This window comes from Caenorhabditis remanei, chromosome I (genome assembly GCF_010183535.1).
Source record: "Caenorhabditis remanei strain PX506 chromosome I, whole genome shotgun sequence".
In the NCBI taxonomy this organism is placed as follows: domain Eukaryota; kingdom Metazoa; phylum Nematoda; class Chromadorea; order Rhabditida; family Rhabditidae; genus Caenorhabditis; species Caenorhabditis remanei.
In genome coordinates this window covers 9359031-9384829 of record NC_071328.1, presented here as the reverse complement: position 1 = coordinate 9384829, position 25799 = coordinate 9359031, and the positions used below count along the sequence as shown (strand labels likewise).

At 38.1% G+C, this 25799-nt stretch overlaps 10 protein-coding genes across 10 annotated transcripts; 4 read left to right on the top strand and 6 right to left on the bottom strand.

Moving 5' to 3' along the window:
- Positions 1 to 750: 750 nt before the first annotated feature.
- GCK72_001956 (uncharacterized protein) lies at positions 751 to 2229 on the bottom strand (the record flags this gene model as incomplete). The annotated part of the gene is made up of 5 exons (XM_003115102.1): positions 751 to 943; positions 994 to 1139; positions 1185 to 1291; positions 1339 to 1524; positions 1569 to 2229. The coding sequence occupies 5 exons, from the start codon at positions 2227 to 2229 to the stop codon at positions 751 to 753; spliced, it is 1293 nt and encodes a 430-aa protein (XP_003115150.1).
- On the top strand, positions 820 to 1529 carry GCK72_001957 (uncharacterized protein; the record flags this gene model as incomplete). The annotated part of the gene is made up of 2 exons (XM_053723204.1): positions 820 to 965; positions 1316 to 1529. The coding sequence occupies 2 exons, from the start codon at positions 820 to 822 to the stop codon at positions 1527 to 1529; spliced, it is 360 nt and encodes a 119-aa protein (XP_053591849.1).
- Positions 2230 to 2864: 635 nt separating the features above from the next.
- On the top strand, positions 2865 to 4261 carry GCK72_001955 (uncharacterized protein; the record flags this gene model as incomplete). Its single annotated transcript, XM_003114984.2, has 7 exons — positions 2865 to 3014; positions 3070 to 3258; positions 3303 to 3595; positions 3639 to 3777; positions 3830 to 3958; positions 4012 to 4104; positions 4154 to 4261. 7 exons carry the CDS (start codon positions 2865 to 2867, stop codon positions 4259 to 4261), a joined length of 1101 nt encoding a protein of 366 aa, XP_003115032.2.
- Positions 4262 to 4397: 136 nt separating this feature from the next.
- On the bottom strand, positions 4398 to 4871 carry GCK72_001954 (uncharacterized protein; the record flags this gene model as incomplete). Its single annotated transcript, XM_003115040.2, has 2 exons — positions 4398 to 4511; positions 4560 to 4871. The coding sequence occupies 2 exons, from the start codon at positions 4869 to 4871 to the stop codon at positions 4398 to 4400; spliced, it is 426 nt and encodes a 141-aa protein (XP_003115088.2).
- A 353-nt stretch (positions 4872 to 5224) lies between these two features.
- On the bottom strand, positions 5225 to 6783 carry GCK72_001953 (uncharacterized protein; the record flags this gene model as incomplete). The annotated part of the gene is made up of 8 exons (XM_053723203.1): positions 5225 to 5269; positions 5316 to 5438; positions 5554 to 5699; positions 5750 to 6059; positions 6115 to 6183; positions 6230 to 6304; positions 6350 to 6628; positions 6673 to 6783. 8 exons carry the CDS (start codon positions 6781 to 6783, stop codon positions 5225 to 5227), a joined length of 1158 nt encoding a protein of 385 aa, XP_053591848.1.
- A 520-nt stretch (positions 6784 to 7303) lies between these two features.
- Positions 7304 to 10047, top strand: GCK72_001951 (uncharacterized protein; the record flags this gene model as incomplete). Its single annotated transcript, XM_053723201.1, has 7 exons — positions 7304 to 7343; positions 7392 to 7781; positions 7825 to 7908; positions 8098 to 9429; positions 9475 to 9578; positions 9622 to 9803; positions 9849 to 10047. The coding sequence occupies 7 exons, from the start codon at positions 7304 to 7306 to the stop codon at positions 10045 to 10047; spliced, it is 2331 nt and encodes a 776-aa protein (XP_053591846.1).
- GCK72_001952 (uncharacterized protein) lies at positions 7369 to 8683 on the bottom strand (the record flags this gene model as incomplete). Its single annotated transcript, XM_053723202.1, has 2 exons — positions 7369 to 7745; positions 8470 to 8683. The coding sequence occupies 2 exons, from the start codon at positions 8681 to 8683 to the stop codon at positions 7369 to 7371; spliced, it is 591 nt and encodes a 196-aa protein (XP_053591847.1).
- A 441-nt stretch (positions 10048 to 10488) lies between the features above and the next one.
- On the top strand, positions 10489 to 15617 carry GCK72_001950 (uncharacterized protein; the record flags this gene model as incomplete). The annotated part of the gene is made up of 18 exons (XM_053723200.1): positions 10489 to 10635; positions 11988 to 12219; positions 12279 to 12493; positions 12551 to 12659; positions 12712 to 12930; positions 12983 to 13074; positions 13122 to 13194; positions 13277 to 13425; positions 13474 to 13499; positions 13618 to 13707; positions 13755 to 13845; positions 13892 to 14019; positions 14070 to 14207; positions 14448 to 14603; positions 14655 to 14927; positions 14977 to 15076; positions 15124 to 15414; positions 15465 to 15617. The coding sequence occupies 18 exons, from the start codon at positions 10489 to 10491 to the stop codon at positions 15615 to 15617; spliced, it is 2682 nt and encodes an 893-aa protein (XP_053591845.1).
- Positions 15618 to 15918: 301 nt separating this feature from the next.
- GCK72_001949 (uncharacterized protein) lies at positions 15919 to 21587 on the bottom strand (the record flags this gene model as incomplete). Its single annotated transcript, XM_053723199.1, has 19 exons — positions 15919 to 16155; positions 16226 to 16408; positions 16458 to 16675; positions 16723 to 16834; positions 16884 to 16976; positions 17026 to 17122; positions 17197 to 17335; positions 17423 to 17501; positions 17583 to 17663; positions 17711 to 18013; positions 18094 to 18531; positions 20032 to 20141; positions 20187 to 20390; positions 20498 to 20644; positions 20702 to 20824; positions 20869 to 21112; positions 21214 to 21328; positions 21383 to 21460; positions 21544 to 21587. The coding sequence occupies 19 exons, from the start codon at positions 21585 to 21587 to the stop codon at positions 15919 to 15921; spliced, it is 3045 nt and encodes a 1014-aa protein (XP_053591844.1).
- A 271-nt stretch (positions 21588 to 21858) lies between these two features.
- Positions 21859 to 23266, bottom strand: GCK72_001948 (uncharacterized protein; the record flags this gene model as incomplete). The annotated part of the gene is made up of 4 exons (XM_053723198.1): positions 21859 to 21882; positions 22379 to 22642; positions 22847 to 23042; positions 23235 to 23266. The coding sequence occupies 4 exons, from the start codon at positions 23264 to 23266 to the stop codon at positions 21859 to 21861; spliced, it is 516 nt and encodes a 171-aa protein (XP_053591843.1).
- Positions 23267 to 25799: the final 2533 nt, after the last annotated feature.

The window sequence follows — 25799 nt, the reverse complement described above, 5'->3', positions numbered from 1 at the left end:
ATTTTTGTGGTCATCCTTAGAATACTTTCGCCGTAGCTTTTTGAGAGACGGAAACAGTGAAAACATAGTATTACCAATCAACTAGACTGTTTACTTTTCCTGCTAATGAATAAAAAACCTTTCTCTCATCGCCCCAGCATTTTTGAATTTGAAAAGGCCGAGCTGGAGTGTCACATAACATTTAAGAACGTGAAAGTTTTGATGTACTTGATACCTTGCAAACTGTAATAGAAGGACCCCAGAAATTGGAACTACCTTTTACTAGGAGGACAGTCGTACGGTGCAATTGAAAAATAGAAGGAAACCCTTTAATTGAAGAACCCCTCTATTACACGGACACTTTTACTATCAGAGGGTTTGAAAAATAGAAGGACATAAGCTTATATTACAGGTTCTACGGTACTCTATTCTTGATAACAGATTTGAGATTTCATTTTCAGATTTTTTTACACCGAATAGTCGTTTTTTTTCTGTCTTATCCGAAAAAATAAATGTTTTCCCATTTATTTTTGTCAGTTCTCATTTGCCATTTGCTTGCAAGACAGTTGTCAGCCACAGCAGTATCTACATGTGTCTTCAATCCTGATGATCGTTTATGCACATTGATCCGAAATAAATTAGGTTTCCACGGAGAAAAATGAAGAGCGTGGTGGAAAAAATACAAAAAGTAAAGAAAAAACGAGTGAGAAGTATCGGGGATCGGAAAAAACGGGGACCGTAAAACAGAGACAGGGGAAAAAATGAGAATAACTAGGCGTAGTAGTTAAGAGAAGCCTTCTTCTTTGCCTGTACTTCCAAAATAGCATCCATAAAATCTTCATGAAGAATCTCAGTAGCATCACGACGGAGTGCAATCATACCAGCTTCTACACAAACTGCTTTGCACTGAGCACCATTGAAATCGTCTGTACAACGAGCCAATTCTTCAAAGTTTACATCCTTGCTGAAAGAAAAAATTCCACCATGTTAGTCTGAAGCTTATTAAATACTTACTTGACATTCATTTTTCTGGAGTGAATCTGCATAATTCTGGCGCGAGCATCCTCATTTGGATGAGGGAGTTCAATTTTACGATCAAGTCGACCGGAACGAAGAAGAGCAGGATCGAGAACATCGATACGATTGGTCGCGGCAATAACCTGGATATTTAGTTTAAGAAAATCGTTAAGAGTTTTGCACAATACCTTAATGTCATCATTTGGTTGGAATCCATCTAACTGATTGAGCAGCTCCAACATTGTACGTTGCACCTCACGATCTCCAGCTTTCTCGGAATCAAAACGTTTTGTACCTAAATAACTGAACTGTTATTCAGTAACGTATCAGATTGCGCCTTACCGATAGCATCCAACTCGTCAATGAAGATAATGGCTGGTGCCTTCTCCTTGGCAAGAGCGAATGCATCACGTACAAGTTTCGCTCCATCTCCGATGAACATTTGTACAAGTTGTGGGCCCGCCAATTTCAAGAACGTCGATTTGGTTTGGGCGGCTACAGCACGAGCCATCATGGTTTTTCCGGTACCTTAAAAATCACTATTTGTGATAATAATAAATATTTTCAATCACCTGGTGGGCCATACATAAGCACACCCTTCGGTGGGTGAATACCCAGATTGACAAAACGGTCCTTATGAGTCATTGGCAATACAACAGCTTCAATGAGCTCTTGAATCTGTTTATCGCATCCTCCAATATCTGAATACTGCTCAGTTGGTCTCTCATCAACCTCCATTGCCTTGACACGGGAGTCGTACTCTGCTGGTAACTTCTCAAGAATCAAGTAGGAGTCTTTGTTAACTCCAACAAGATCTCCAGGCTTGAGCTCATCTGGGTCTACCAAACCAACAACTGGAAGGAAGTAAGTGGCACGAGTAGAAGTTTTGATAACGGCACACTTTGTCTTCTGAGCATCAAGATCAACATTGGCACCCTCCTCCTCAAGATTATCTTCGAGATCCAGAAGCTCGACCACATTTGATACAAGGTAAGGAAGTGTTTTGTTAACTTTGATGCGTTCAGTGTTCTCCTTGATACGTTCTTTGAGAGTTGTGGCTGAATGGTTGATTCGCTGTACTTCGCTTCTCATAATGCGAATCTCGTTGTCCAATAAATGAATGCGGCTCTTTAGATCTTCTGTTGACATTCTCAAAACCTCCTCGTCAATAGCGTCGTCGACGTCCATCGCATCTGGAGCTTTTCCGTCTTTTGGCGGTGGGGTTTGAGACATTTTGAGATTCTTGGACGCTGAAAAACGAAACCATGTAAAGACAGAAAGTAAAAGCGGGAAAACGGAGAGCAATAGGATTTCTGATCAAGTCTTGCAAAAAACATTGTTAAGCTTGAAAAGTGAGAATTCCATGCGGTTTTTTAAAAATAAAGTTATCCAGGAAATGTTTGTTTTGGCTTTTAGTTTTTGTTTTGAAAAATTATAATAGGTTAACTAGCGATACTGACAAGAAACCATACGCGCAATTTCAAATAGAACAATAAAAAAAATTAAAAGTATAAAATGTCGAAGCAGATGATATCATCATCGATGAATAGAAATGTGAACATATTTGGAGTTGTAAGAAAGAAGATTCGTAATATATGGTAACTAACAGTGCGAAAACAGATTTTCTATAACATTTTATCACATTTTGTGATAGAAAGTAGATAAAACCACGATAGATATGGTGAAAAACAAGAAAATTGAACAGAGTTAAAAATTTTGAAAAAGATGATATGTGTATTTGCGCGTATTGGTGTACCGCACGCCCGGCATTTGATCTGACGACAATCAGTCAGGTGAACACATATTCGTGGCATCTACTTCCACAAGTTGTCGCTGAAAGTTACTCTGGAAAACCAAAAATCTCAAGAATGTTCCAAAAGTTTCCCCTCCGACGATTCTTCTCCACAAGACCATCCACTATGCGTGCGTGGGTTTCTGAAAATGGTACTGGAGTTGAAATGAGAGAAGTTCCGATTCCAATAATCAATAAACCAGGACAAGTGATTTTGAAAGTTAAAGTAATTTTTTAGAATCACATGAGAAAAGTTTAATAAGTCTTCATAAACATCTCAGGCCGCTTCTGTGAATCCAATAGACGTCGAAATGTCTCAAGGATACGGTAGAGAGTTTCTAGGAACATGGAAAAAGATCGAATCATGTGATTTTGCTGCAAGTAGATTCCCTTTGATTCCTGGAAGAGATTGCACCGCTATTGTCGACGCAGTTGGAGGCGATGTACATAATTTGGCTCCTGGTGATGAGGTACACGAATCGCAAAGGCGACAACAAACTAAGAAATCTTTTAGGTAATGGCAGTTGTTCCCGTAATTCAACCCGGAACTCACGCAGAGTTTGTTGTTACCGAATCAAATCTTTGCTCCAAGAAACCAGCCAATTTGAGCTTCGAACAAGCTGCTGCACTTCCTTACGTCGCTTCCACAGCGTTTTCGGCATTTTCAGTAGCGCGAGTCAATCAGAGAAATGCTAAAACTCAACGAGTACTAATTCATGGAGGTGCTGGAGGTGTTGGAAGTATGGCAATTCAATTATTGAAAGCGTGGGGATGCGAGAAAATTGTGGCAACCTGTGGAAAAGACAGGTAGATCAAGTTAATCAATATCATTGATTTTTTGGAATTCCAGTTTTGAGTTGGTCAAAAAGCTTGGTGCAATTCCTGTCGACTACTCATCGGAGGAGGCAACTCAACAACTTGTAGAACATGCTCCATTTGAAGTTATTTTCGATACAGTTGATTCACCTTTAGCCAGATGGAGTGACAACGTAGGCTGAATACTTTCATGACGCTTTTTATAATATATCAGTCTGTTTTCAGGTAATGGGAGTATGGCGAAATTGTGTACACGTCTCGATTGTGTCCCCGTTGATGCGTGAAATGGATAACCATGGAGTTCCACTGGGCCTGGCCTCGACAGCCATGAAGCACTTTGAAAGATCCTTTCAGGTATTCAAAAACAAAGTCGATATATTAATTGAGAAGCTCCATAAATTTTTCAGAGTCACCTTAAAGGTCGCTGGTTCTCCTATGCGTTTTTCACGCCAAGCTCAGATCTGATGGCTCAACTTTCTCGTTTTGCTGAAGACGGAAAGGTGAGCTATTCATGTAGATGAAATACAACGGAATGATTTCCTGTTCCAGATTGTACCAATCGTCCAACAAGTCATGAGATTTGAAGATCTTGAAAATGCGTATGAAAAAGTGTCTCGATTGAGCGGTCGTGGAAAAACAATAATTAAATTTGACTAGATTTCGTTCTACATTGACATAATATTTCTTGCCCATTCCCCGGTTTTTAGGAGCCTATCTGTACCCTGTTATGTATTGTACGATAAATATTTCATCCGGAACCCATTCATTATTATTACAGTTAAAAACCAGAGTTTCAGGCTGCGCCTGGTCCGAAATCCTCGTATCCATCATCCATTTTAGCAGGGTTCTTATCAGGAATAACTTCTATGTTACTGATAGCGTCAGCTCCAGTCTTTTTAACACCTTCCTGAAAAGTGTTACGTAAAAATAAATATATACTCTACGATACTCGTACCTTTGTCTCTCCTAGAGAAGGCTCTGGCTTCTTCTCTGTTTCTGACGACTTCTTTTTCGGGTCTTTCTTCTTTTCTTCCTTTTTCTTGTTTTTGTCGTTATCAATCATTGGTTCTCGATCCCCCACATTTTTCGGAGGTCCACCGCCATTTCCTCTTTTAGAGTTTTGGCTTACGTCTTTCTTTTGCTTACTGCTCGGAGTGCTTGCTGAACTTTGGGTGCTGGGTCGCGATGTTGACCTTTGTCTGTCAGTATTCTTCTTCTTGGTTCGCAAACTTGGCGTAGTTCTTTTTGAAGTTTTTGGTTTGTCCATTCTTTTGATCCTGAGAGTATTCTTCTTCGCTTTCAAGGTTTTTTTCAAAACAGTTCAAACTTACTTGTCAGCGAATTAGCCCAGGTTGTGAGGGGTAGTGAATATTACGGTCTCACTTTTAACCGAATCCGTTGAAAATAACTTGATTAAGTGATGACAAAAAGGGATATAGAACAGAACCAGATTAGCTGGAAGTTCATAGAGGTCACGTTTTTGAAAATCAAGCTACCACGCTAACGTGACAAGTTAAGTTTTATCACTTTTTCAGATTTAATAGAAACATGTTTAAATAGAAAAACCAACGTTTTACTGTGAACCAATACAAAAAATAAGTAATTTTTCTGTTGAGATTCTCAAGCCTTGTCATGATCTTCAGTTTTTGTCGTTGTATTGTTGTTCTGTAAAACATTTGAAGAAATGTCAGATTGTAGAGTTTCAAAAAACCTTGTCTTTTTTAGTTTTCTTCTCTTTCTTTTCCTTACGTTTTGTCGATATAGCTTTCATTGTTTTCATCTCTTGCTCTTTAATCGGACATGCCTGAATAACAGGCTTCAACGAGAAAGTTGTCTGAAGAAAACGAATGACATCGTTCATTGATACACGATCCTCAGGATTTTCTCCCCAGCAGTTTTTCTCAAAATAAAACTATATACGAGAGAATCTTTCATAATTTTTTTATTACCGTAACATAATCTCCAAAACGAAAATCGACAAGAACTGGATCGAATCGCATACGATAGCCACTCTTCACTTGTGGAACAACTTCGGCTACACGCATATCTGGATATGGTTCTTTGCCGTTCTCACTGATCTCCCATGCCATTATTCCTTGAAAATTTATAAATTATCACTAATTGTTTTTCTGAAAAACAAGATACCGAAAGCAAATACATCAGTTTTCGGACTGTAAATTCCAGTTTTCAACGTCTCCGGAGCCAACCATCGAATGGGAACTTTCTTCGTCATTTCCATTTGATAAACGATGCCTTCGCGTGATAATCCGAAATCAGCAATCTTCACTTGTCCGCCTCCATAAAGACAGTTTCGGGCAGCAATATCACGATGGAGAAGTTTCTTTTCATGCATGTAACCAATTCCACAAGCAGCTTGATAAATCATTTCCATCTTTTTTGGAGGTTGAAGGTTTGGATTTTTTTGTAAGTATGTGTCAAGAGCACCACAGTCTGCCTAAAAAGTGGTAAGCGAATTTTCTGGCACTGCCATACTGGAAACTCCAGCTTACCAACTCCATGATGACATAAAGAGGTTCTTGTCCTGCACCGACACCAAAAAATTTAACCACGTTTGGATGCTGAAAACTGCTTGTGAAATATAATTATGTTGCCTATTCCCCTTACATCCAAATTTCGCATGAGTCGAGCTTCCCGCATGATTTCTTTGATTTGTTCCTTGTTCAGGGCTTCAAGCTTTGCCTGAAATGTTTAATCTCTATTCGTCAGTTAATTGCAAGAAAATACCGTCTTGATTGCACAGTCTTCCACTTTCCCATTTTTCATCGTAATTTTTCCTTTCCAGACTTCGCCAAAAGCACCTTCTCCTAGTTTTTTCACTAGTTCTACCTGTGAATGTTCAATTTCCCAGTCTTGTTTTACAATAGGAGTTTTTAGAATGGTCATCTTTTTGATGGGATCCTTTGAGGATACATAGTAATTAACTAATGAGGAAATCGTCTCGAACCCCTTAGTTTCCAGAAATATCTGATCTTTATCATTAACACGCATCACGTAATGCTTAACCTGAATAATAAATGTTCTGTTGGCTCCGTTCCGAACACTCTCACCCCCGCATCCTCCAACTCTTCGTTTTGCATCGCCGAGAGCACATATTGGCGTGCTTCTCCTTGCTTAGGTTCTGTACTTCGAATCAAGAAATCTCCAGTTTTACGAAGCATCGCCTGATAGTTTTACACACTTTATCTCACTTAACTTGGAAATACCTTGATGTCTTCCCTTGGAAGTAAACCATGATACCAGGGCTCTGTGTGAATATCTTTGTCGAACATAACTCAGTCCTCTGGTTTTTGCCAACAAAATTTTGTTCTTTTTTTCTTGATCGAAGAAGAGGACGGAATCGAAAATGATCGATCACACGTTGCGAAAGCATGATTTGCTTAAAAGAAAAAGCTACTTTAACAGAGTCACGGTGAAAATTATTATAACTCCCACAATGTTTTGGTTATAATTAAAATTTTAAAACATTTATAAAAAATTATTCACTTTCGATATTTACAAACTGTTTTTAAAGGGACATGCAACAAGGGGCTTTCGTGGGTCTCGCTGCGTTTAAAATTTACTACAGTACTTTCCCGGCAAATGTCGAAAATTTAGGCCATTTCCGCTTATTCTAGAAATTCTCCGGAATCTCTTTTTTCTCGATTTTTCGACTAGATCTCGTGTTGCGCTTGTTCGAATATGTCGGATGGCTGGGATGACAACGAAACTACCGCTCAGGGTTTGTTTAATTCATTATTTATTGATTATTTAAAATTTTTTGTTATAGTGAAGCCAAGCGGAGGCAACTCAGGAGGCTCAGGCTTCGGAGGAAAATCTGCTGGATTCGGAAGCGGTAATACTGGAGGAGGTTTTGGTGCCAAATCTGGTGGAACTGGTTTCGGTGGTGGAAGCGGAGGTGGATTCGGTGGAAACTCAGGTGGAGGGTTCGGTAGCAACTCTGGTGGATCAGGTTTCGGAGGAAAGTCGGGCGGAACCGGTTTCGGCGGTGGTAACTCAGGTGGCTCCGGTTTTGGAGGTGGAAACTCGGCAGGCACCGGATTCGGTGGGGGAAACTCCAGTGGTTTCGGTGGCGGCGGTGGCTCAGGCTTCGGCGGTGGAAACTCTGGGTTCGGCGGTGAATCTGGTGGAGGCGGTTATAGCGGGGAGAGAAACAACAGTAAGTCTGGTGATACATAAATCATCATTTTTACTTTCTTTAGACTGCTTCAATTGCCAACAACCAGGTCATCAATCTCGTGATTGTCCGGAGCCACGCAAGCCAAGAGAAGGCGGTGCACCACGAAGTGAGTTCTATATATTTATCAAAATTGGACTTTGAATTTTTGTTTGAAAACATTATTTCGCTGACTGGTGTAAAATAAGATAAAAAGAAAAGATAGTTCTGAGCATCTAATGATGCCTTTCTATTAGGAGATCTCATTATATAAAAAGACAAATTCTGATATAGTTTTCCCTTCACATTGTTGTTTCAGACTGTTACAACTGCAATCAGCCGGGACATCAATCTCGTGATTGCCCTGAAGAACGAAAACCACGTGAAAACAAAGCTGGTGGTGGTGGCTTTGGAGGAGGAAACGCAGGTTTCGGTGGATCTGGAGGCTTTGGAGGAGGAAATAATGGTTTCGGAGGAGGATTCGGTGGAAATGACGATGGCTTCGGAGGTGGTGGCGGCGGTTTCGGTGGAGAAACTGGAGGATTCGGAGGCGGAGGAGAAGAGCGTGGACCAATGAAATGCTTCAACTGTCGTGGAGAAGGTCATCGTTCTTCAGATTGTCCAGAGCCACAACGTGGATGCTTCAACTGCGGAGAACAAGGTCATCGTTCAAATGAATGCACAAACCCACCAAAACCGAGAGAGGGAGGTGAAGGAGAAGCTCCAAAGGCCACATATGTTCCAGTTGAAGACAACATGCAAGACGTTTTCGACATGCAGAAGATCTCGGAAGGACTTATGTTCGACAAGTTTTTCGATGCTGATGTACAAGTCACTTCATGTGGAAAGTCTGTCAAGCGAGCACCATGCAAAACCTTCGCTGAAGCTAAATTGAGTGAGACCATGCAGAAAAATGTTGAGCGCGCTGGTTACACCAAAACGACACCGATTCAACAATATGCTCTTCCACTCATTCGTGATGGAAACGATATCATGGCGTGTGCTCAGACCGGATCTGGAAAGACTGCTGCTTTCCTTTTGCCGATCATGTCTCGTCTCATGGACGATAACGACTTGAACACAGCCGGAGAAGGTGGATGTTATCCACGCTGCATAATTCTGACTCCAACTCGTGAACTTGCGGACCAAATTTACAACGAAGGACGAAAGTTTGCATATCAAACAATGATGGAGATCAAACCGGTCTATGGAGGTCTCGCTGTTAGCTACAACAAGAGCCAGATCGAAAAGGGATCGACTATCATTGTCGGAACTGTCGGAAGAATCAAGCACTTCTGCGAAGAAGGAACCATCAAACTCGATAAAATTCGCTTTTTCGTTTTGGATGAAGCTGATCGCATGATCGACGGAATGGGATTCGGTAATGACATCGAGACTATTGTCAATTATGAAGGAATGCCAAAGAAAGAGAATCGTCAAACGCTCATGTTCAGTGCTACTTTCCCAGATGTTGTGCAAAATTGTGCTAGTGCGTTCCTCAGAGAAAACTACACTATGATCACAATTGATAAGATTGGAGCCGCAAATAAGTGCGTCGTTCAAGAATTCGAATTGTGCGACAGAAGCGAAAAGAAGGATAAGCTGCTTACCCTTCTCGGAATCGACATAGACAGTTACTCAACTGAGAAAAGTGGGTTCTTTGCTTGTAATTTTTAGTTCGAACAAAATTTTTCAGCTGCGGATGTCTATACCAAGAAGACGATTGTATTCGTTTCTCAACGGGCGATGGCCGATACCTTGGCTGCTATCTTGTCAAGTGCTCAAGTTCCCGCAATTACAGTATGTTTAATTACGTTGATTCATTCAAGCATTATTTCTTCAGATCCACGGTGCGCGCGAACAGAGAGAACGCTCCGAAGCTCTCCGACACTTCCGCAATGGAACAAAACCAGTTCTCATTGCTACCGCTGTTGCTGAGCGTGGTCTCGATATCAAAGGAGTAGATCATGTCATCAACTATGATATGCCGGATAATATCGACGACTACATCCATCGCATCGGAAGGTTCGCTTTTAATTCACTGATCGTTGCCTAATGTATAATTTTCAGAACTGGACGAGTCGGTAACTCGGGAAGAGCTACTAGTTTCATCCAAAACGACAGTCCACTGATTCCGGAGCTTTTGAAAGTACTCGGTGACGCCGAACAAATTGTTCCAGACTGGATGCTCGAATCTGCAGGAGGAAACTACGGAGCGTCTTCATTCGGAGGACATGTTCCAGCTCAACAGGAGGAAGAGGCTTGGTAGACTGAACGTGTCAATCTGTCAAATTTTACCACTGGCAACTAGGCCTCATCATTTTAATGTTAAGTTCATATCTCTCTTTATTTATATACATGCCCAAGATTTTACCAGAATCCCCTGTTTTAATTCCGTTGTATTGATTGTTGGTGTTGGTTATCAGCTAATTATCCTCACCTTATAAACCATAAAATCAAGTGCTGTCACATTTTTACAGTGGGAGATGAGCTTTTCACCCTAGAAGGTACAGCATTCAGTCTCTATTGCCCTCGACTGTTCGTCACTCATTTCTACGCAGGTTTAGCCGACCATTAGCCGGCTTACCATGTCTGCACCTCCTATTCTATTCTACCGTTCCTTTCACTTTTCCTCCGTCCCTTCGTCCATCGGAGTGGTCATTCTGTCTTCCACAGCGAATTCATCTCTTATTTCAAACATACAATTCAGATGATCGAACGTGTCGGTCGTCTCTACAGTCGATCACTCTATCGTCATCCGGTCCTTTTTCTAATCGTTCCATTACTGATAACTACTGTAATCCCTTTCGGACTATTATGGTTGTTCCCAATTCGCTTATCCCAAAATGCAGAGATAGTGAGTGTTATCAATTCTAAATATATAAAATCTGAGAACTGTTAGAGATAGGAAATTCCTTACAGAAGTTAATGTACAAGGATTTCAATATATCTCGCCAATCCCTATAAAAATTCAAGGTCACACATAGGCGACCTCATATTCGAAATGTCGTATATACTTGTTGTCTGTCGTACTTTTAAGGCAAACAATTTAGAATTTATCTCATTATTACTAGTTAGTATATGTTATTCTGATCGTTCTGTGAGCAGGCAATATAAAATTTCAAAAAAAAAAATCTGAACCTATTGATGAAATAAAACGGTAAAGCGAAGCGTGTTTCCAGAAATCCATTCTCCAAAATTTCTCCATAAAGTACATAAAAACGTCTTTTTAGTTTGGTTACCATGAACAAATATACAAACATTTTTCTTATTTTAAATACATATCTAATCCCTAACCGGTATTTTGGATAGGGTTTCGGTTACAACACTCTTTATCTGTCTAATCCTCTCGATTCTGAATGCTATCTCATTAGATTGAAATGCGAAAAGATTTTCAAGTTTCGGCCTTTCTCTCCTGGCATTCATCCCTTCAAACGCAATACATAATCTCAAATCTTCCTGTCTTGAGACGAAAAGATTCAGAATAGAAGAAGGATATTACAAGGAAAAAGTGAGAATATGATTGCGAAATCGTATATTCATCTAAATGTCTACACTCAGTTGAACAGTTTCTCATGAGGCTACTTCCTTCGAAAAAAATAATATTTATCTGCGTTTCTTCGATACAATACTATTTCTTTTGACACGGAATGTGTGAAATAATTGATCAGATAGAGCGAGAAATCGAGAGGAATGGAGGTCAAATGATACGATAAAAAACACGGAAACCACAACGGATCTCTGAAGTTTATTAGTGGGAATAGTTTGAAAGAATCCAAAAATCTTCTGAGAATCGTCTCTACGAAGACGACGTCATCTAATTATGCAGTTCAAACTACACTCACTAAATTCATTGCATCTAGAAATTTGTTTCTGATTATCCTTCGAATAATTTCTGATCTCTGAAGGAATTCGGTATCAATGAGGGAAAAAATGTTTCAGTTTTATTACACATTGAACTGAATATAGTTTCATCTGAATTCCAGAGAGATAAGAGAAAAATTACGAATGGGAATCAAAAAACAATTACCCGCTTGAAAATATTTGAATATTCTGTTGAAGTATATACTTAAGTATTCAAACTCAAACTACTACAACCTTAACTTTCCGATTTAAGAATTAGCTGGAAAGTCTTTAAAAAATTGTATTATTAGTTATGATGACTAATTGAAAATCCAGAACAGCACTTATCGTTGTTTATTGTTTCAGGGATTCGACACAAAGGATACAGTTCTTTCGGGTCCCCGACTAGCATGGGCTCGTATTCAACCAAGTCTTATGTTCAGTAATCGAATTGCATTTTCAAATCCCCGCCCAATTGACACAGATGTTCAACAACCATCGGTTCAACCTGTGAACAAAAGAGTTCGGAGAAGTTGGGCTGATAATTTATTATCTGCAATCAATCAGGTTGCATGCTATGATTCTCCGATACCACTAAGTAAGAATTCCTCTGGAATGATTTTGAGGAAATAGAATACATTTCATCTGATATTTCAGTGGATCATCTATCTCAAATTGTTCTGGAAGTACCCAATTACGATGCAATTTTCGATTTGAAATTTCTGAATAAACTATGTCAAATGCAATCGAACATCTCGAAGCCTCTTTCGAGATTTGATGCTTTCACTCCGTATCGAAATATCTGGAGTGTTGCGAATATGTTTGCTTGTATTTCACCAAATTTAAGAGTTAATTGTACTCAACTAGATGAGGTTTGTTTCAGAAAATACAGCTGGTTTAGTGTTCATTCTATCTTAAAACTCTTTCAGTCCGACTTAAAAATAGTTCGAAAAACTATCGATAACTGCTGGAAATACCGTACCCCCATCTTCGAGTGCCGCAATGAAAAATGTCAGGGACAATGTTCCACGTGTCGAGGTACATCCTTCGTCATTTGAATTCTCCTCTTATTAAAATTCGATAATTTCAGAAGTACCAGAAGAGTGTTCATCTCAAATAATGCATGATTTATTCTACCGACTGCTTCCAAAAAATCGAGACGAAACTCCATTTCTCGTCAATACATTCCTTCCAGTTTTCACATTAACCGGATATATTACACAGAATATTCCAGTTGATGTGATTTTGTATGATGCTTTGGAACTTTCGGTTATTGATTATTCGAAAAAGAGTGGCTTTGAGTTGAAAGGTTGGAAAAGACCAGTAGGGAGTTTTATAATTTCAGATTTTTTAAATTGTAGGTCTCCTAATGGATGTGAAACGAGATCGTCTACTTGCTGCAGCTCTTCGTGATTCAATTCTTGCTCTTCTGGCCGCTGGATTAGTCATGATTGTATGTGGAATTACAGTAATCTATAGTGAAAACCCTCTTCAATTCAGGTTGTTGCAGTTCATTCTCAATCACTTCTTTATGCTTTTGTGGTGATTCTTCTCTTAGCATTATCAGTTGTTGGTGAGTGACTTGATTAAGGTTTACAAAAAAGAGTTTTAAAAGAAAAGGATGGAAAATTGAAGCAAGACTTGTATATTTTCAGGAGCTCTTGGAGTATACAGTCTCTTCACTGACGAATTTCCTCTTCTAAATCTTGTTACTTTTGTTCTTTTGATTGCAATTGGATCTGATGATGCCTTCCTGCTCAAATCAAACTTTCCGAACCATTTGAATGAGGAAACATTTCATTCGGTAAGTTGAGAAAACATTTTGAAAATTCTATAATCTCTCCGTTTCCAGTTTTTGACTCACACTTCCTTCACAATGTTCCTGACTTGCTTCTCTACAGTTGTCCCTTTTTTCATCAACATCACTTCTAATGTCATCGTTTTTCGGCGAGTTTACCCTTTATTGTAGCCAAAACATGTTAATCTCATTTTTCAGATGCTTCGGTCTATTTGCTGGTGTTACAGTAATCTTCAATTATTTCATGGTTGTTTCGTTTCTGCCAGCTTTTCTCTTGATTCAACATAGGTTAGTTTGTTAACAACGAGTATCTAAAAAACGTAGATTCTTTCCAGACATTTGGACTGTTTTACTGGATTCAAATTCCCGTATCGATCAGTTTTCTCTCATTTACTATACGTTCTATTGCCACATGTTTTGGTTCAGGTAAATCTGAATAAAACTAATTATTTTGAAAATTGAATCTTTTCAGGGTCGCTATGTCCTAATGGCTCTTCTTTCGATCGTGGCGATCGGAGGTGCGGCAATCACTTATCAAGGTCTTCATCTACCAGAATACAATCCTCTCCAACTTTTCACTTCTGACAATTTGCACGAATGGTAAACAGTATTTCACATGAATCATCTCATCAGTCTCATTTCTCGTTCAGGTACGATAACAACGCAGAAAGGAATTTCGAATTCGTGTCTGCCAAAATAGCCCTTCCTCTAACCTCTCGTTTGGTCTGGGGAGTTGAACCTGTCTATTCTCTATCAACATTCCGTGCAAATGCGACGTCACCATTAAAGTAAGAATTCGAAAAAGAACTGAAGAGAGTGGGATTCGAACCCACGCCCCCGAAGGGACTGGTGCCTTAAACCAGCGCCTTGGACCGCTCGGCCATCTCTCCGACGAGAAAAACTCAGTTTGATAACATACTGATGCAATATGTGATAAGAAACCTGAAGTATTATGTTTAGAAACTCTGTGGTGGTAGCGAATTATAAAATGATAAGTTTAAGAATGCACTGAACAAGTTTTTTTATAGATCAGATCCGTTTTTCTCACTGAAAACGGCAAGAGATGTCCATAAAATCGCGAGATCGTTGGAAAAAGCCAGACAATTACCATTTGTGAATCATCAAGCGAAATTCTGGCCGGAGCGATTCTTGGATTGGTCTGATAAGTATCCATGTGCAAGAGGGTAAGCTTGGAAACAACCGTAACCTACAGTAACCCAAAAATAAATGTTAAGATTCCTTTGCTGCAACATGTCGAATCCATTATTCTCTGATTCATACTTGGATTTCTGTCTTCGTAATTCCACATCATTCCTCGCCACGTCATACAACGACACTCCGATTTTCGATAATCAGACATTTGCATTCGTTGGATACACTGCAATGCTTCCAACCACTTTGAAATACAACCATCGATTCTCAAAACTGACAAAATCATTCGAAATGTTAGAAATGACGAAACCAGATGGTGGATGGTGGGCACCTGAGTGGTGGCTGATGAGTACTTGGTGAGATTTGTCTACAGTACTCCTACAGTACGAAATGTTCAAATTTCAGGTTCGATTTGCTCAGTTCAATAGTACAGGATTGTTTGAGTTCTGTTGTCGGATCACTCATTTTTGTCGCCATTTTTGCATTTATTCAGTTGAAATTTCAGGTGAGTGTTTAAAAAATCCAAAAATGTTGTGCATTTTCTATTTGCAGGCAATCGCAGCAGTTGTAACCATAGCAGGTGTCATATTCACGTCATCTGCAATTGTAACTCTACTCGGATGGGTTCTTGGTGTACTTGAAGCTGTAATTCTTGTTCTTGTTGTTGGTCTTTCATTCGATTACACTCTTCATTACGGAGCAGCTCTTCCTGATCATGGATGTGCAGAACATCGTATTAGAGAGGCCACTTCAAAGGGTGTTGGTCCTGTTACACTTGCTGCATTCACTTCTTTTTTAGCTGGAGCTTCGATGTTACCTGCACTGACTCATGCTTTTTATCAGGTAATTTCAGATATTTTTCAAAAGTACTTATTCAAACAATTCCTCGCCAGGTCGGAGTTTTCCTTGTTGTAATCTCATGGACATCCTGGACATTTTCCACATTTTTCTATCTTCCAATGCTCTCCTTAACTCTTCCACGTCAATCTGGCATCTGTCCTTATTGTGAAAAAACCAATCTAATGCATTTATCCCCTCGTCGATAGTCTTTCAAACGAATTCCTTAATTTCGGGTATTTTTATGTTTTCGGGTTATTGTGGAACCATTTCATTCACTTGCTCTTTTATTTAGAACTTTTTTCAGATTTTCTACTTTCTCAGTTACTAAATAAATAATTTATTGTGCTAAATGTTCGGTACATAAATATTACGCATAAAAAATTGCTAGATGTGGCATTTATTTAAATGGGAACAGCAGAGAAGAGATCATTTTGATTCCAAATAATATGGTTAGAGGGTATCACAACAAACGACTGAATCAGATGAATAAAAAAGAAAAAGAAAAAACTAATTTTTGATCATTTCTAAAAACGAATGCAGCAAGTCACGACCGATTTCCTTCAAATCACTAGTATTGATTTGATATCCACTATTTTGTCCTTTATGAAATCCACAAAATGTTGATTCGAGAGTGTATGATGTGGCAATCCCAAATTGACGCCAGACATTTACACGTGCTGATGATTCTTTGGCACGCGATATGTTGAAACGACATTCGGAAGCATTGAACCGCCCAGGGCACGTCTGAATGTATTGAGTTTTGGAGGACAACTGTTTTAGTGAGTTGAGAGCTAACAAAAGTAAGATGACTAACCACTTCAAGAGCCCTTGGTAATGCTAAATGTTGTTCTTCTTCTATTTGGGCAGGTCCAACATCCAAAATATCATCAGCTCTCCACGAATCGGCAGCATTGTTACCATAAACAAAGTAGTCCCATTTCTTCGAATGGCCATGAATATCCACGTAAACAAATGGCTTTTTGTTGACAACATCGCACTGAAAATATAATACGATTTATACGGTTTCTGAATGAAAGAACTCTTACCAAGTATTGTATAACTGCTTTTGTTGCTACTATCTCTGGATGAAGTGCTTCATTCGGACGATCCCACACTCTATTCAAATCGATTCCAGCCAAAGAACAGCGATGTGACCCATTTATTACTCCGTCCGGGTTGATCATTGGAATGATTTTAAATACAAATGTTTCACGAAGACGATACATTTCGTTCGATTGACGACATAAAAGATTTTCAAGTATTCCTGAACGGATAGGTCATTTTAATAAATAGCATTTTTTTTTCTGTTACCTTGCATAATCCAACTGGCATTTGTCTCTCCAGGATGTACTCGTGCACTTAATACGATCACTTCACGAACTGCAATTTCAGCAGCAGTGGCCGGAGTCGTAATTGTGAGCATCTGAAATATAAACACAATCAAAAACGAGTTTTTTTTTCAATGGACGTACTTTGATCGGATTTCCAGCCAAACTATGTCCAATGACATCTTCACGACAATACACTCCTTCTTGTTTTCGCTTCCGAAGCATTGTTAGGGATGACTGGAAAACATTGGGATTTACTTAGAGTTAATGAGCAGATACAACATACATTGAGGAAAGAATAGGTGTATGGATAGTGATATGCAATGTAACAAATGTCACCAGTGTTTTGGAAAGTTACATTGAATCGAATTGAGTAATAATACCTGGAAATTTTGATGAAATATCGGAAAAAAAGAGTACTTTGAATCTTTTTCATAGTTTTTATATTTTTACTCACTTCTTCTTTTTTTGCTCCTCGACATTACGTTTCTCTTCATGTTCATTTATGTACAAATTTCGAAAGTAACACACATTTTCACCGGCTCTTCTCCATCCATTTGCGGATTCCATCATTGAATACATTACTGGCTGCATTCCTGAATTTTCAAAAGTTAGAAAAAGTATGTGTATGAGAGTTCAATTTACAGGATGTAACAAAATTTTTTGGAGTTTAGATGACTTACCTTGACTATACAACGATGTTGCCTTGAGACAGTTCACTATTTCGAATGTGTATTTTACTGACTTTCGCATGTTTGACACCTGAAAATTAATAAATTACATTCAAAGAAATAAAGCCAGGTTATAAAAATGAATGTTTTTTTTTTCAAAATAATTGGCTACCTGGAAGAAAAACCACTGATAATGATCACGAAACTGATTGACATCCGGAGAAAGGAAAAGTTCATAGTGAGTCGGGGCGACCTGAAAAATTGAGATTAATAATAAATTTACGGTTGAACTACACTTACTTGCATCACCATTCTCAAATTCCCACTTTCGAATCGACTATCAAATTGTAAATCTTTCGAAGTATCCAACTTGACTCCACTTGTGGGAAACGGTAACTCGGGGGCTGAAAGGCCATCGAAAGCAGCTGTATCCAGATGATAAACCACTTGATTATTTGTTGCTCGTTCAGGTTTATCCAGTTCTTCTATGATCATTTTCTTCATGTTGTTCGTGGTTTTTGCAGTTCTTTCACGAACACGTGTCGGCGTATTGAACATTTCAATTGGAAGATGATGGTGAACTGGCATTATGTGACGAGTTTTCTGAATTTTCAGATGTTTGCAACCCCCTCAATAATATGGAATGTTTTCTGATTTTTTCAGATTTATTCGCAACGAGCTACCTCACAAGTGGTCCTCCATGACTCCTGATTTGTCTGATACATCATTGAGAACGTAGGTTGAAGTGTTCCTTGCTCATTTTCTACAAAGAACGGTGCATATTTAGATAGTTGTTGTTGATTGAGTCGAGTCGTTTTTGGAAGAGCTCCTCCAGTTTCATCGTCATCTTTTCCATCATCTTCATCGGAAGCTACGCCTTCTTTTCCATCATCATCGTCGTCACGAACGAACGCTTCATCTTCTTCATCCATACCATCTTCGTCAGAACTTCTTCCGTTATCAAAGGAAATATTGATAGAAGAGGAATTACGAACACGTCCATGACCTCCAGGTGTTGATGGTGCAGCTGTTGGTAGAGGGAAATCAACTGGGAAACGGCGAGTTTCGAGTGGATACGGTATAGGGGACATACAACGGAGACAAAGTGCCGAGAGAGAATCCTGAAAAGAATCAATTGGAATAGATAACTGAAATAGAGAAGGACATTGAACAGGAGAAAGCATTTGATAGAAGAAGTTATATCTTAAGAAAACCCTAAAACTTGTCTGAACTAGATTCGAACTCAAGATTTTATAGTCACCATCCAGTTTGAAAAATAAGAAGTATCCACTTGACTTTTAGTTTACAGAAAAAGAAAACAAAAAGAAGTTTACCACTTATCGCTTATTTTCTCTTTCATTTAGAGTAAACAAAAGATCGAGGCAAAACGTTTTCATCAAATATCCGTTCTCTTTTTGTTTCATCGGATAAACGTTTTCATTCGTTCTACTTTTGTCAATCTGAACGGAAAAGCTTGGCTACTCTCTAAAAAGCAGATTCATAAAAATGAAATTCGTTCCGAAGAAAATTAGATTGAGAAAACGGGAATCGAATCCAGTCCAACATAATAAAGTTTTGAGATCAAATTCTTCCGTCATCTGCTACGAACAAAACTTTGATCTTCCAATATTTTCACATCGAAAGTAGACTTTTCTCTTCTTTTTCTCCCAGTTACACCATGTGTTCGGCTCATGAGAGAGATGGAAAAAGATGAGTTGAGGAAATAGAGTCTAGAGGTAAACAATAGGTAACAGACACCGTTTTTGTAACATTTTTGGGGATATTTTCAACAATGAGAAATCGTCGCTAGTGACCAAAAGGTTTCAGGTTTCAGTGTCTGAATTAGAGAAGAAATCTTGGATCTCATCCATGACGTTCAAGCAACTGAGATGATTTTCCAGTACTTTTCCGTTTTCAGCATTGAAAATATCCAAAGAGTCACGATTTTTTTTAACAGAGTAGCCAAAAGGTTACCCACATATTTGAGAAAAACCGCCAAAAAGAACTTAGAAAATCTTTGAAGAAAGCAGACAATTCACGCTTGAATAATCTAGAAAAAACACACAACTCATTTTAGTGAGCACATTTCAGGTGTCCATACGAGCTATTATGTTTTTTTTCCTGTTTCAGATTTTTTGTTTTTCTAGCGAACATTTGCACGGCTGTAATCCTAAAACTCGGAAATCGGTTTCCTTTTTAGCAACAGGAAATTGAGTTATCAAAAAAAACAACTATGAGCCTGATTAAAAAAGTAGTTACTGAATCTACTAAAATACCTTTTTCAATTTCATTTTCTTCTTTTTTCTAGTCATTGGGACTTTCTTTTCATTTGAATTGAGTCTTTTACGGGCAAAGCACATTTTTGGTGGTGAATACAAAAATAGGAACTGGAATCTTAAAACTAATAACAACAACGTGTTCACGTAGAAGCAAAATAAACTAGGGTTGTTCGCTTTGAAAATCTTTTTTTAACTGAGGAGAAAGTAGTCAACAAACGAAAAAGTGAGAATGCGAATGTATGAGAATCAATCAAAAATGCACGATAAGAAACCACAAATCGTGGGAATTATGACTGAAATTTTTTGTTTGATCTTCTGAATTTCTGAGAAAGAATCACCTACCACAATTCTTGCTTTAGGTCCAGTTTTCCATTCATCGCTCCAAAATTCTTTGAGTTCACGAGAACAAATGTCTAAAACTTGAAGATTTTTCAGTTCGTCTCGGGCTTTTTCTGAAACAAATATGATATTCTAATTGAAATTCGGTGAAAACTTACTAAAATTGCTTAGAAATCTCAAAATAGCAACAGTTCCGATGACAACTTCAGTGTGTGCAGCTGATAGAGATTTATCAAAAGTACCAAAAAGTGAAGAAAGAAGACGAGTTGGTCGGGAATTTGAAGAAGAGGCAAGATGACGGCGAAGTACTTCCAAAAGATATTTACAGATATTCTCACGTAGAAGTTGAGTTCGAGTACGTTCTGAAGTAATTAAATCTTCCAATCAGCAGGAAATACATGTCACAAAAATGTAATTGATAAGTTCTGTGCTCACGCTTGGAATATTCCAGGGGAAGAAGGAAACTCACTATTTTTCAATGTGAAGAATAATAACTGCAGATGTTTATCGAGTAATAAAACTTGCGATGTCTGATCTGATGCATCCAACACTTTGATTTTTGCAACAAGACGAGTCATGAATCCTTCATGTCTTCCGATCGCTTGTCCGTTTCGAGCTGAAAAGTCAGTTAGTTTATACATCGTGTCGGCTATCTAGTGATTCTTTAACTTACGAGATCTAGATATTTTGATGAAAAACGGAATAAATGCTTCCGGAAGATTGTCTTTCCGAATGAATAACTTGCACATTGGTGTGACGAGACCGCCCATTCGAACTTTGAGACTCACACGGGAATCTGGAAAACTAAGTGAATACATAATTTGGTGACTTCACAATTACCTTTCAACCCGATTGAATATAATAATTTCCATAAAATCTCATCCAAATTCTGATCGATCGTCGATTCATCGGTTGCATCTGCTGTTAGGATAATTCTTTTTCGCGTAGTTCGACAAAGTGTAGCAACTGCATCGCATTTAATCACATATTTCTCTTTTTTCCGATCGTTCTCAGTTGAGAAAAAACTGAAAATGAGGTCGAGAAGACGGCAAAGGAAGATAATTTCTGATTGTGTGCGATCGCCCTGAAGATATAATTGTTTACATTGATTTCCCAGAGATACATTTGTAACATTAGACTTTCATTTAACGAAAACATTTTTACAAAACCGGAAAAATTCGTTACCTCAAAAGCAAATAGCACAGCTTTCACTCCACTTTTGGTCAAATTAAATCGTTTTTTGTGCCCAAATGCTTCGATGAGTTCTTGTTTTTCTTCTTCTGTCCATACTCGATTGCAACTGAATCCACATTCAATTTAAGTTTTGTGAACTGAAGAGTTGAAGTTAACTTACCCTTGAAGAAGTGTGTCTGCTACTCTCGATTGTGGTTGTTCTGCCAGAAAATTGGAGATCTCTACTGTCAAATGACTCCTGAAACAGTATAAAAATTGAGTTGCGTGGAATAAAAGTAATCAGGTCATCGTTCTACGTTCGAAATGCTTCTTTTCTCGTACCATGTTTGTCTTGTCTGTGATATCTCTTCAGCATCGGCTGGCATATTATCGCATTTTCAACGGGGAATTCCGTCTGAAAATTAGTTCACTAGTTCGTATGTACTTTAGGAAAAAAAATTTTCATGAAAATATTCGCCGTTGAAATTTTACAACTTTTGAGAAAGCAGAAAGAAGAATAAATATTCGAGACTTCATTTATTCAGACTAAAATCTTTCACTAAATAAACCGAGTTTGATGAGGAGAGGAAGAAAGCAATTTAATACCAAAAATATTGAAGAAAAATTAAAGTCGCGTTGCATTTCGTCGTTATGTATTTATCCTCTGTAGAAGAAGCCGGTCTGTAAAATGAAACAAATGTGAAAGGGGCGTTGGGAAGGGGAAACGAAGAAACAGAATATTTCCATAGTAACAAAAACGGGGAAGAGGGACCTCCATGGATGCTTTTTCTCTGCGTCTGTATGGTTTCCCTAATCTTTCTTCCGAGCTTTATTATTCTTTTCACTGTTAGTTTCACACGAAAATAAATACAAGAACAGAGTGTTTGGTCCAGGTGAAAACAGGAAATTAGCTTCCGGTGTTTTTGGAATTGAAGCAAAAAGGGCATTTTATATATTTTGTGGTTTTCCAAGAAGTCGAAAATTTAACGGAAAATTATTAATTAGATAATTAGAACCTATTATTTCTTTTCTGTGGCCTTGGAAGATAAATCAGTTTATCACATAGAAAATTATTAAAATTATTTCACAATCTGTTTTTTTTTGAAGGAAATGAAATTAGCTAATTAGTGAGAAAATACTTCTGATATTAACTTTTTTAACAGGATAAGAAACGTACATTGACAGCTTCACATTCTTCCTCTGACATTCCTTGTCTCTGGAATCGTTGTGGTAATTGATTCCAGTCTATTCCTTGTCCACGTGGAATCTTTCCGACTGGTCCAATGGATGAAGCTGTGTTGGTAGGTGGAGCAGATGGAGAAGAGCTGACGCCAGATGGGAAATTCCCAGAGACTTGAAGAGGTGGAAGTGATTTTGCATCGAAGAATGGACGAGGAAGACGGGCTCCAATGAATTTAATCATTGGTTTGCGGAATGCTGCCTGAAAGAAAAAATGATTCAGAAAAACATTCCGATTTTCATACTTCTATTGTCAATCTGGCGTTTTTCAACATTTTTAATCAAAAAACCTTAAGAACAAATGTTTCACCATTTTAGGCCCGAAGTTCAGCATATATAACTATTAGGAATTGTTCTTGGAATAGCTTTTTAGTGAAGCATTCATTGACTTGAAAGAAAAACTAACAGCTTTGACAACGGCGGATGAATGCATTTCTCTTTTACTCGGTGTCGAATTGTTCGTTGGAATTGAGCTTGCTGTTTTTGGAGGAGCCTTTTGAGCGAGAATTTGTTGTACTGGATTCTCGATACTTTTCGATGACGATGACGTCTTTCCGAAAATCGATTCGAAAAGTGATTGAAGGCGAGCAGCCCAGAGAGTTCTGAAATCATTTTCATTGTCAGTCCTCGAAATATTCAATTTTCAGATTCTACATGCAGAAAGCAAAAGAATAAGTGCAGGAGGCAACACAACAACGTCGATGTTTACTGTTTTCGGTCAAATTAATTGGGGTTTGTTCATTTAAGTGGGGACATACACGTTTAAACCAATCAACATTTTGACAATAGATTACTTGATAATTGAGAAGTCGAAGAGTCGCTTCATTTCGGTGTGTTTCAGCGAGAATCAAATAATATGAAGTGAAAAAGCTGGAAAGGGGCGCCTCGGCGGGCACGGGAAACGCGCAAGCAACTTGTCTGGATGTCTGCGTCTCTCTTTATAAGGACGTCTCTCGTTGATAGAGGATCCAGAATGTCCATGGAAAAGGTTTCAGAAGATATGGAACAAAAAATTATGGAAGAACAATATTTTAGACGAAGAGCATGTAATATCAGTAATCTGGCATTTACATATTTTCATTTGAATATACTAGATGCCCATTCAAGTAAATCTCATTTCTCGCTGATATTTATGTATGATATACACCTGCTTTCAGGAGTCAATCATAATATAATCGTGTGTCCAATTATCAAGTAAATCAAAGGAAAGACGATCAAAATTGTTTTTTTTTCTCCTACAGTGATTTTTATAGATGGGCGGAGTCTCAATCTACACATAACGTAGTGAACGGCGGAACCCGTAAGATGTCGGAACACTAGTTTACATATAAGCGTTACAAGTAACAGATTAGTTGGATTTATCCCAGTTAACCAAGGTTAGCGGTCGTTTCGATCTTTCGAAAGAATGTGTCGAAAATAAAAAATTTTGGATAAGCTTCTTCGGGGTTTCCGGGGGAGCGAAATAGTTCTGAAGTGAAGGTGGACTGCAATGGCAACACATGGGAACCGGAACAAATGTGCAGAAAATAAACATTGCAACAATTGTGGATAAAGTCGGGATAGTGCATCTTTGAGATTATCTTTCCGGATTACTGAAATCTCTGAATAAGTAATCCCCATTTCTCTTTATGCAACCTGTGAAAACACCAATTCGAGAAATAAAATAAGTTTTTCGACCATCCATATTTTGTTTTTCTCACCAACTACAATCCCGGTTTCTCCCATTCCCACATCCTTGTTCCTCCAGAAAAATTGACGTCAAAAGTCCTGGAGCTTCTAGAGAAACACGAGACAGCTGCTTCTTGGTTTCCATGGAAACTTCACAAGAAAACGAGAGAAAAGAGAGAAAAAAGTGGGCGGAGTTTGGCACCAAACTGGTTATACTCTGCGTCTCTCTTTCTCGCTTTTTCTTTTTTCGTTCTTTACGAGAAATAGAAAGAAAAAAGAAGAGAAAGAAGCATAACGTATTGTGCTTTTTTCTTATTTGTTCCTTTTGAAACAAAATCAAGATGGTTCGGTTACGTTCCGGATTTGGTCCTTATCAACTATGTAGTTATCTTCTAACTATTATTATGATTCCAACCACAATGTTTGCAGTTTGGCCATTAGTGACTCCTTATTTCGGAATCTGTAAGTCTAATCCTCAATGCTTCAATCTCTCTCTACCGTACTTTTTGTTGAATCTGAAACTATATAAACTAAGAGATTCATATTCAATGGGTGATTTTTTTTTCGAAATTCTCTGAATTGAAAGTACAATTCAAAAGTCCAAAAGATTGTAGTAGTACGTATATATTTTCTAATGAATCCACATCATTTGGTTCTTTCTGACGGATATGAGATGAAGTACCTTTCCTGTTTTTCTATATATTTTGTCCTTTTATTATTTCATGTTTCTCTCAGAAGCAAAACGTTTTTCGGTTTTCTGAACATTTTGGTTTCAATGAGAAACTTTCGCAGAGATTGATCTGAAAATCAGAAAGTCAAAAAATGGGTTAATTAGGTCACTCGGTCGTATCAACTATTGAAAACTATACCTCTTCGAAAAATAAAAATAATTCGTTTTCGGGTCAGTTGACCTCTGTTCTCTAGAAGTCTTCCCTCGAATAGAAGCTCAAGATTTTCTCTTCAAACGCTTCTTAATGAAGTAATCGTGATCAATTTTTAAAGAATGATGTGACTTTTTTGATTTCGATTCAAACTTCTCATGAACCGATTTTTGAAATCATTCAGTTGTTGTCCCTCATTTTTCGTCCAAGTTCTTCCTCCTACTCGTCTCAAATTATTTCCCAATTGATTTTGGCGTCTCGAGAAAGCATAATTTAAGTTCACTTGAATGTTTATATTTTTCGATAAGAGCGGTCTGATCAGAAACATTTGGAATGGTTTTTGAGCCCGTATTCTAGATTTTCGGAACTGACAAAAAGTTTCAACCTTGTACAACATGCGATTCCATGAGAAGTTGTATGTTTATTCCGAGATGAAATCGCTCATATTTTTAATTTTATAAAGTGAGCTCTCTGATCTCTGAGCCTTCATAATCTGAATTATCCCATGAAATTTTCCCAAATCTTCTCCCACCTCTCCATGTTTTAGGCATGGAGAATCTGTACGTGTATCTGATTGTTTTCTCTGAAAACGTAACATTCACCAAAACTCAAAAATCTGGAGAACCAAAAAAACTGTTTTTAAAATGACAACTAATTTCCTGTTTCCTATAATTACAAACTCAGAATTTGCCATTTTCTAAGAAAACTTCTTGATTTCGGATCAGAAGAAAATGCTCTATGATTTTTGAGACTACAACATATAAAAAACATGAAAGAGTGGAAATGAGGAAGAAGTTATGGGAAGGAATG